This window comes from Chiloscyllium plagiosum, unplaced genomic scaffold (assembly GCF_037043375.1).
Source record: "Chiloscyllium plagiosum isolate Xiang-an unplaced genomic scaffold, Cpla_swu_hap1 HiC_scaffold_34, whole genome shotgun sequence".
Taxonomy (NCBI): domain Eukaryota; kingdom Metazoa; phylum Chordata; class Chondrichthyes; order Orectolobiformes; family Hemiscylliidae; genus Chiloscyllium; species Chiloscyllium plagiosum.
This window is the reverse complement of record NW_028270172.1, coordinates 11,929,524-11,940,097: the sequence shown is the minus strand read 5'-3', so window position 1 is coordinate 11,940,097 and position 10,574 is coordinate 11,929,524. Positions and strand designations below refer to the sequence as shown.

The window sequence follows — 10,574 nt, the reverse complement described above, 5'->3', positions numbered from 1 at the left end:
AAATCTTTCTGCACCCTCTCCTATTTAATAATATCCTTCCTATAGCAGGGCAACCAGTACATCATATTTTAAAAGTGGCCTCACCAACATCCTGTACAATTTCAACATGATGACCCAACTCCAATATTCAGTGGTCTGAGCAATGAAGGCAAGCGTGCTAAACACCTTAACCACCCTGTCTACTTGTGACCTTTTTCAAAGAACTATGTACCTGATGAAGAAGCAGCGCTTCAAAAGCTAGTACTTCCAAATAAACCTATTGGACTAAAACCTGATGTGTAATTTATAACTAATGTACCTGAACCCTTAGATCTCTCTATTCAACAACACTATCTAGGGCCCTCCCATTAACAATGTAAGTCCTGCCCTTATTAATTTTACCAAAATACAATAGCTTGCATTTATCCAAATTAAACTCCATCTGCCACTCCTCAGCCCATTAATCCAATTGATCAAGATCCCTTTGTAATCTTAGATAACCTTGTACACTATACACTATTTTGGTGTCACCTGCACAATTACTAACCATGCCTCCTATATTCTCATCCAAATGTTTTACATAAATGACGAATAACAGTGGACCCCGCACTGAACCCTTCAGAACACAGCTGGTCACAATCCTCCAGTCTGAAAAACTCTCCATCACCTCCCTCTGTCACCTACCTTAAGTTAATTTTATCTTCAATTAGCAAGCTCTCCCTGAATCCAATGTGATCTAACTTTAATCAGTCTAACATTTGGAAACTTGGCAAAAGGCTTAACTAAAGTCCATCACACGCGAGCATGCATTTATACATTAGTTCTGGCATCTACAAACAACTCAAAGACAGACAAACTGCAAGAATAACTAATCCCAAAGCTTTAAACCCATTCTAAAACAATGAACCCCCACTTGCTTGCACTACTGGGCTAATCACCACTATTTTTTGAATGGAAAACACTGTGCACAAGGAGGACATTGCACTTAGAAGATAGATGGATTTTCTATTATAGTGCTCACCATGATGTTTGAGCCTTTTTGTTCAGAAATCTGGAATTGCAAATCAGATTTATATACCCCATGGCCGGTAAGGGGAAAAAAATGGTCACTGCGAAAAATCTGCTTAGTTACCCTAAATTAATTGATCAACTTTCATTGGGACTCATTGGTGGTTATTTTTCGTGAACAGATACATATTCAAATCCTTGGAATATAATCAAAATGATTTAACTAAAAAAACATGCTACTGGGCTGTGCAGTGGGTGAGATTCAAACCTTTTCAGAACCTGGATACAAATCCTGGCTAGATCAATTGAATCAAAGACTCCTGTGTCAGTTGACCACAGACATGACAACGCATTTGAGTAGTTTTAATTTAAGTGGCAATGGATCTAGAGCAGTATGGGCTGATGGGCAAAAGCCCTTACAAATTACAGTGCAGGTGCTCCATGCAGCATCTTGAACATTTTGGTTGGCGCATGGCAAGAAGGAAACTCACTCTTGGGTTGGCCATACTTCCTGCTGCCTGGGAATTTTCATAACACAGTAGACATACACAGCCCTCAGTTTGATAAACAACTCCGCCACAAGACTAACTGAAAAACGCAACCATTCAGACACCTATTTTGCATGGGTCGTCTCTCATGACAATGATTTGAATGCTGGGATTTTGACATTCATTTCAAGCAAAATAAATGATGAATACTGCCTGAACAATCACTTTCTTGGAAGTTGGTGCTGACTAATTAGTTTATATGCATCACTACTGCTAGCATTCAATTGTGAGGAGTTCAAATCTACAGCCCTGATGAAAGAAGCAGCACCTATTTTTAAAGTTTGGCCAATTTGTTGGGAACACAACAGTAAGAGAAAATCCAAATTTAAATTTACTTGTGTGACACCAAGAATCATTTTGTTGAACATTGAAACAGTCACCAAGTGAAACTTTAAACAAAAATTGCAGCCCACATCAAGGCATGCTTCTCACCCCATATCTGACTACAATAAGTTTACAACCTATAAATACAATCGCAACAGACTAATGGAAGTCTCAAACTAACTGCATTCCCTGGTCGAAAGCCAACTGTGATGGTGGTGGTAGTGCACTATGGTTCACAGAACGTTTGAGTTGCTCGGAGAACATGTACTTTCACATGTCTGTTGCAGCCTAGGAATATGGATATTGTCAGAAGTGACGGTTAGAGGCTCCAACATCGCATGCTGACCAGGAATCTCTCCCAGTCTTACAGGGGTGGGATTTGAGAAAGAAACAAAAGGCTGCTTTCCAGTCACTCTCATCATAAAAAGGGTCACATTCAGCTGCAATATTCGTTTCTCACATTGGATGGTTCTCGGAGTTCACATGTAAAAGAAAAAATGGGCATTTGATCAAAGTAGGAAGCTATCCTAATATTAGTGAAACCATACTCATCATGAAAATGGGAAAAGGGAGGACTTTGAAGCACAGTGGCTCAATAGGAAGCTTGATGCACCCTGATGCTTCCCATGTGATTTGAATCTGTAAGCAGATGCAGAAACTTAAGAGGACCCATTCTCCAATTATTAAAAAGCCTCACATTGGCAAATGGAAACAATTTGAAGAGCAGGGAAGCATTCCCAAGCAAAACAGATTAATTAATCCATTTACCTCACTGCTGCTTGTACAGACTTTGATATGCACAAGGTGGCTGCAGGAATTTTCAAGAGGCATTAAGTGCCGTGGCTGGCTTTTAGACAGACAAATGCGAGTTTTTGTTTTAAAATTCCCTTTTTCCTTCCTCAGCTCTCACACTGCACTCCAGGTCTCTCACTCTTCCAAGGAGAAAGCATTTCACTAGGTGCCTGCCCCTTAATAACAGTCTATGTATAATAAGCAAGCGACTGGGTGGGTTGTTTCACTTATTCCTGGGACTTTAATAATATAAATAATGAATGCTTTTGATATGTATGGAGTGAAAACATTAAGTACTCACCGTTTCATCTGAGCAGATAGAATGTACTTGGGTGCCAAACATGACGGCTGTGAAAATAAGGAACAGAAGACCCTCAAAGCACAGTAGAATGAGAAGTATCACTGTGGATGGTGGCGAGAATGAGCTGCATTCTAAGAAAACAGATAGAACAAACTAATGTCAAACACAAAGTACCACATATACCATGTCAGGCCAACCACATGCTTCAGATGCAGTGCCATCTGCCAAAGCCCATCTTTGCCCAGCTCAAGGAAGACACTCAAATGAGAATGACAATTCTCAATGACTCCCTGAAGGTTTTCTTCAAGCAATGCAACATAGACGTCAACACACAAGGGACCCTCATTCAGAAGAAAACAATTGGAGGAACCTCCTACATGAGGGGAGTCATTTCTTTGAGAAACCCTGTCAGCAAGGGGAAGCATGATAAAGCAACTGGAGAATGCTATCTCAAGGCCAAGGCCCAATTCCACCACCAGAAACAGGTTGGAGATGTGGCCCTAGTATCAGACACGTCAGCCACACAAGAACCCATGACACACACAACATCACAGGCAATCATACTGGTTAGCGAGTGACTGCTGATGACGAATGCACACAACCTGCATTCATTCACAGGCTTGACTGAAAATAAATAAGTTCCATTTTAAGAAAGACCGTATGAAAGTTTTATATGGTCAGGGAAAATATCGAATTATGAAGTATTGGTAGCATTTGGTTATTACTTTTAGAATACACATATCTGAAGACTTTATTGCTTTGAAAAATCACTTCTGCCTGTTGTAGAGGGACAAACTGTTCAGTGGATTTTAATTACCTTAACAGGCAAAACAACCAGAAATACTACAACATCAAATCAGAAGTAGCATTCTTAAATTAAACAGCAAAGCAGACATTTCCATCCAATTTCTTGTTTTTCCAACAATCTCTAACAAAAAACAATGAAAGTTCAACAGCCAAACCATTAACATTCTTTTAACATTTCACAATGCCTTTTGGATCATGTTTAACAAATCTTCATTGAATGGGAGCACTATAAACAATTGCATGCCTGATGGCACAACCACACCCCTGGGGGCAGAGGTTACTGCTGGAAATACTCAGATGATCAGGCAGTATCTGTAAGCAGAGAGAGAAAGACAATTAGCATTTCAGCTCTGTGACCCATCCATTAAAATTAGAAGCCTCTATACAAGTAACAGATGTTAAGCAGAGTGGCAGGGAAAGGGTAAAGCAGGTAAAATGGGGCAGCTATGAACAAAAGAGAATGTCTGCCAATAAGGTAGAAGGCAGGGTTAAATGACAAAAGGGATGCTATCGCATGACAATAGATGTGGTACTCAAACTGCTGCAACAGATGGGCTATACAGTTAAATCAGAATCATTGAGGCTGCTTCAGAAAAGGGATCTGGGAAGGGAGTGCCCTGATTTCCACTCAACCTCCATTCTCTTTCGAACAGATGTCTCAAAGAGGACAGCATATTTTGCAAAAACAGAAAACAAGAGAATCAACAAATGAAAATGGAACAGGTGGTTAATGCTTCAGACTAAAGATTTATCCATGGGCAGAGCTACACTATTATCAAACTTTTCTATATATACATAAACATATTTTCTTTGGAATGGATGAGTCTCAATTAATATATCATACTTAAATTGAGCACTAAGGTACAGCCATATTTACATTGCAAAATAAAAATGACAATTAAGATAGAGGATACTGCCAGTTATGAAATGAGAGACTACTTCCCTTCCCCTCACTGGCATCACCCCACCACCGGCAGTTTCAGTCTGCAGAGTGTAGTAAAACCCCAACCTGGACCAATCTGATAACTGAAAATCATCCTATCTTGGCTGCACACAAGGCTGAATCAGAAGCAGCTTAAGTCTCCCATAAGTGTAAGCTTTACACAGATATTATAAATTTATGCCAGGGTGCAGGGGACAACCTATATAATTTTTTTATTAGAATCTGTATAGCCCATTGAGTCTACCCTGACCATTCGAACAACATCCCAAACTTAACCCCCTATCCTTTTCATGCAAGCCCACATTTCCCATGGTCAATCCACCTAACCTACACATCTTTGAACAGAGAGGAAACTGGAACATCTTGAGGAAACCCACGGAGAGACAGGGAGAATATGCTAACTTCACATGGACAGTCATCCAAGACAGGAATCGAACTCGCGTCCCTGAGGTAGCAATGCTAATCAATAAGTCACTATGTCAGTCATAAAAATATACTGTGTATACTCGTGTTTAGGTCGAATTTTGAAGACAGCTTTTTAAAACTGAAATTAGGAGGTCAACTAATACAGAGGTACAAGTTTTGAGGAGCTGAAATTCATGCTGCATTTTTTAACAATATTAACTTTTGGATGTATGGTGAACAAAGCATGATAAGTACTGATAGACTTAGTACCGGTCTAAATGAATGAATGAATCAATCAAAATGTGCTGTAGTAAACTAAGTGTGGTAAGTAGAGTTATGAATGAATGAATGGAGATGCGATATCGTAAACAAAGAGCAATGAATAGTGTTACCGGTATGAACGAATGCAATTTAATGCAATATATTAGGGTTGACATATGCAAGATATGGAAAATACAAGAGTTTTTGGCCAGAAATAAGGGGTCAACTTACACATGTGATCGATCTATACATAAGTATATATGACATATTTAAAATATGATTCTTTACTTGCCCTTTTCCCAATTACAAACACCCTATATTTCAGCATAAAATTATGTCACAGTAGGAAAACACAAATTATAAAGTTTTTTTTAAACCAAATGATCCTTGGTGGGCATCTTTGTGTTCATTAAGTTAAATTTAATTTACAAAAACAGAATTGAAGTTTCTGAATGATACTTACTTGTCCACTCTTCTTCAAAGCAATACAGAAAGTGAAAGCAAACCATGATAAGGGCATGTAGTGATATCAAAGCTATGTACATCTGAAATAAAGAACAAGACTTTTTCAGTAATTCAGTTAAATTTGAATCACAACTAAAAGTTAAATGCCACACAAATTGTTAATAGTGCATGACCATGAGGAAAGAGTACAGGTACAAAACTAGGTCAAGTGATGCCACAAAACAAAGAAAAAGGCAAACAACAATAATGCCCAATATCTATGTCACCCTTTTCCACTGTGAAGACCAATACAAAAAGTAGTTATGGAGGACAGTTCCAATCCCTTCCAGGTCCTTCCCCCCCCCCCCCCCCACCCACATATTACCTTTTTGGTCCCTACTTTTTTTTTAAAAACCCTTTTCTTTTGTTTTATATGCTAATGCTTTCTCAGACACAATTTTCCTCATTTCCTTTTTAAATTCCCCTTGCGCATTTTTATACTCCTCACTGGACTCTGGTTTATTGAGCTTCTGGTATCTGCCTTCATCTTTTTTTTGTTCATCTTGTGGAGACTATCTTTATTCTGTGTTCCTGATTGCAGACTGAAATGGACTGTTTTAAAAGCAAGGATCGTTGAAGGATCTCTGCATCACTACACTTGTTTAAAATCAAGAAACCTGATACTCTACACAGTGGCTTGTTCAAGCAGCAATACAATTCTTCTTTGCACATTTTTGGGCCAAGAAGTTTTGTATGGAGAGGTTCAGCCACCAATACGTAGCTGCTTGGTCTGCAGACTAGGACCTGTTATTGATGACAAAGGCTGTATGCCTGCCAACAAGTTATGCAATTGGCCCCCAAGTAAGTGACCAGCCAAAGGGTGTGAACAAGATAGGCAGCATCCATTGGACTTCTGGAGGGCAGAAGCACTCACTTTTTGCAAAATTAAAAACCACCTTAAACCTGAAGGTAGCCAGTTAACTTCTCCCTCTATAGTTGCTGTAAACGATGGTTCTTAACCACTATGTCAGGGACTATAATAAGTTGCAAACCAATCGCACTATGCCTCCAGCAAGTGGAAGCATCTGCAGAACAAGAATGAAGGAACAAACATCTTAACAGTCAAAAAGGACAATTTAAGTGAATCCTGTGGACAGGAACCATTGATCTAGTCCTTCCCCCTGCCCATAACCTCCATGTTCTTCCCTGCCTGTGTTTTCATGCGGCATAGGAGCTTATAAGGGCATCAAAGTTTTAGTAAGCAGAGCTACATCTGCAGGCCAATAATTCATAATTATTAGTGTAATTAGAATCTCTTTCTTTGCAATAAATAACCATTGTTAAATACTGAAACCTGGTCTGAGCTTTGTCAACTTGGATTAAAAAAAAGTAAATTGTGCATATTTTAAAAAAACACAACTTTTCATGATAACTCCTGGAATAGCAGGTCCTCATTTCCGACACATCACCCCAATGAGGCGTAATAAGTCTCACATTTATGGCCACGTAGATCCAGTATTGTCCTGGTCCCACCGTTTATGGGAACATGGTTATGTTTGCCCTGGATTCTTCACTGTTTCCTCTTAAAAGCCACCCATTGCAGACACTTCTCTGCAAGTAGTACTGTTCCCAGTCCACTTGGGTTAAATGTTTATCTTAGCAGTAGCTTTTCCCAGTTTAAAACTATCCCTCCTCCTCCTCCACTGCGCCCCCCCCCCTCCCAAAACCCTGGTCCTATTATGATTTTGCTAAGATAATTGGTAAACAACAATGAATATATGTCATGAAGAATTAGTAAATTAATGCAGTTTATTTATGGAGAAAATTCTGTTGATTTAAACTATTTAGTTGGTCACAGGTGACAGTTGTACTTATTTGCATTTATTTATAGTCATTGTGTTCAGAAATGTCAAATATTTTTCAAAGTTTAAAAAGTTAGCGTTGTTTGCTATAATGGGCTAAAGTTTATAGTGACTATTTCCAGAATGCTCCCTTACCAATGTCTTCCACTCACCCAGATTAATTTCCAAATATTAGGTCCAGAACTGCCTCTTCCTTTTTACATTAAGACTATTGGCTAATAGCTCTCCCAGATGTAATTTAAGAAATTTATTTCCTCCTTACATTGGAAACCACAACTATTGGAGTTAACAAATAGGTGGTTAGAATCTCCTACCCATTCTTAGTCTTCGACTTGTGAAATGTGAATACATATTACATTTTATCCAGGAGAAATTGCTCAGCATGTCCAATTGGTTTATATACTACTGAAGTGATACTAATCAGATGGGACTTGCAGTATACAGATGCCCTAGCTATTACAATGAGAGCTGCTGGGATCTTGCATGTACAGAGCAGTAGTCTCACTGCACACTCTTATGAAGCAAGCAGTGCAGAATGTTCCATTGTAGTTAAGATGTGGAGTAAAACACATACATTGCACATTTGATTGCCTAAATATTATATTCAGTCTGGCTCAGGTGATGCAACTGAGTTCACAATGCCACCAAACTAAAAATATGAAAACCAAACTCATCACAGTCTATGTAACGCAAAATACTGCAATAATGAAAATCCAAAATAAAAACAAAAGGCTAGAGAAATTCAGCGGGTCTAGTAGCATTTGTGGAGAGAGATACAGAGTTAATGTTTTGAGTCTAGTATGAGTCAGTATGAATTCCAGATAAAAGTCATACTGGACTTGAAACTTTAACTTTAGTTCTCTCTCCACAGATGCTGCCAAACCTGTGGCGTTTTTCCAGCACTTCGTTTTTGTTTCAGCACAACTTTTGTTTCAAGATGATTTTGGCTGCATCTAAGTATTGCAAACACACTATTAGCAGTACTTACTGTAAACAACACAAAGTATTTCTGGTTATTCTCTCCCACACAGTTGTTAACCCATGGGCAGTGGTGATCCATCTTTCGAATACATCTCTTGCATACACTGGAATGTATTTAAAAAGAACTCCAGTAACTTCTTCAGATTTTTTTATAGCAAGCTACACAGTAACGATTGTAATACCCATTATTCCAGTAATCCCAAACTAGAGGTGACATTTTTAAAAAGCTTAGCGTATACTTCATCTAGAAAACACTTATTCCCACTCTTGCCTAAGTCTACATTAAAAATAGCATAAAGGTCAATCTTCTAGACGATATTTCAACTTATTCTGATTCATCTCATTCTTCCTATGTACTCTGGTTGTTGTTGAGCAGAATGGGTGTTGCCAAATTGGCAGCAAGACAGGGTTGCTGAACATAAAACAGCTGCATTCCAAATTCCGTTGCATTGTTGGGACAACTAAATTTCATAAACATGAATTCTCTCCAATTATCTATACAACATTTTCTTCAGAGTATCTTACTGACACAGGGGTTGATTAACTCAGTTGTTTAGATCGCTAGTGCAGTTCAGAATAATGCCAACAGCATAGATTTGATTCCCAAACCAGCCGAGGTAGACGACAGCTAACTTGTCACTGTGGCCCAGAGAATGGAAGGCAATGGAAAATTTCCTAATTCTTAGTGCTCGCAGTAGCTTTTCTGCTAAGTCAAGGATTCTAAATCAAATTTCTTAAAGGGTCAAGCCAGTGGAAATTTTACCACAGCAAACATATTTCAAGGAAGAACATTTTCCTGAGCCCTAGCACTTAAAAGGATAATTGGTAAACAACAATGAATATATGTCATGAAGAATTAGCAAATTAATGTAGCTTATTTAAGGAGAAAATTCTGTTGATTTAAACTATTTAGTTGGTCACAGTTGTACTTATTTGCATTTATTTATAGCCATTGTGTTCAGAAATGTCAAATATTTTTCAAAGTTTAAAAAGTTAGCGTTGTTTGCTATAATTGGCACTTAAAAGGACCAACAATATTTGTTATGCTGAAAGGTTTATTCTGTACAGATCAGATGTTCTGCCTTTATACAACTTAATTTTGGTATTTCTTGAGGTTTTTTTTTAGAAAAAGAACAGATCCTAATATTCAACAAGAAAAAGTGCAATGTCATTATTGTGAAGTAATAAGATCACTGGTTTTATACAGTGAATGGCAGAACCCTTAATAGCATTAATGTACAGAGGGATCCATGCATATCAGTCCGCAGTTCCTTGAAAATGGCAACACAGTGGATAGGATGGTCAATAAGGCGTACGGCAGGCTTGCTTTCATTAGTCAGGCACAGAATATAAAATTTGATAAGTCAAGTTGCAGCTACACAGAACTTTAGGTAGGCCACATTTGGAATATTGTATACAGTTCTGGTTGCTACACTAGCAGTAGGATGGAGGCTTGAGAGAGGAAACAAACTGTTAGCTAGGATGTTGACTGGCTTGGAGGGTATTAGCCATGAAGAGAGATTGGACAAACTTGATTTGTTTTCACTTGAATGTCAAAAGAGGGGGCAAGCTGACTGAAGTTTATAAACATGACGAAGGGCACAATCAGACTTTTTCCCAGGATAGAAATGTCAATTACTAGGGGACACAGGTTTAAGGTAAAAGGCAAAACATTTAAAGGAGATGCGGGAGTTTTGTTTGTACAGGTGGTGGTGGAAGCTGATACAATCACAATGATTAAGAGGCATCCTGACAGATACATTAACAGACAGGAATACAGGGATATAGACAGCATAAAGATAAAATATTTTTTACTTTAGAAAGAGATCACGTGTCCCAGTCTTGATGGGCTGAAGGGCCTGCTCTTACGCTATTCTGTTTTTTGCTCCTTGAAACCTGTTCCTTGGAAATATTGATCT

At 38.5% G+C, this 10,574-nt stretch overlaps 1 protein-coding gene across 5 annotated transcripts in view; it reads right to left on the bottom strand.

Moving 5' to 3' along the window:
• The window catches only part of LOC122564528 (palmitoyltransferase ZDHHC3), a 67,126-nt gene that overhangs the window by 47,658 nt on the left and 8,894 nt on the right, over positions 1-10,574 (bottom strand). For all 5 annotated transcript variants that reach the window (XM_043719569.2, XM_087978487.1, XM_087978488.1 and 2 more), the window contains exons 4-6: positions 8,663-8,759; positions 5,832-5,913; positions 2,953-3,083 (exon numbers count right to left, since the gene is read on the bottom strand). In XM_043719569.2, the coding sequence (XP_043575504.1) occupies positions 2,953-3,083; positions 5,832-5,913; positions 8,663-8,759 (310 nt within the window). The remainder of the gene's footprint in view (positions 1-2,952; positions 3,084-5,831; positions 5,914-8,662; positions 8,760-10,574) is intronic.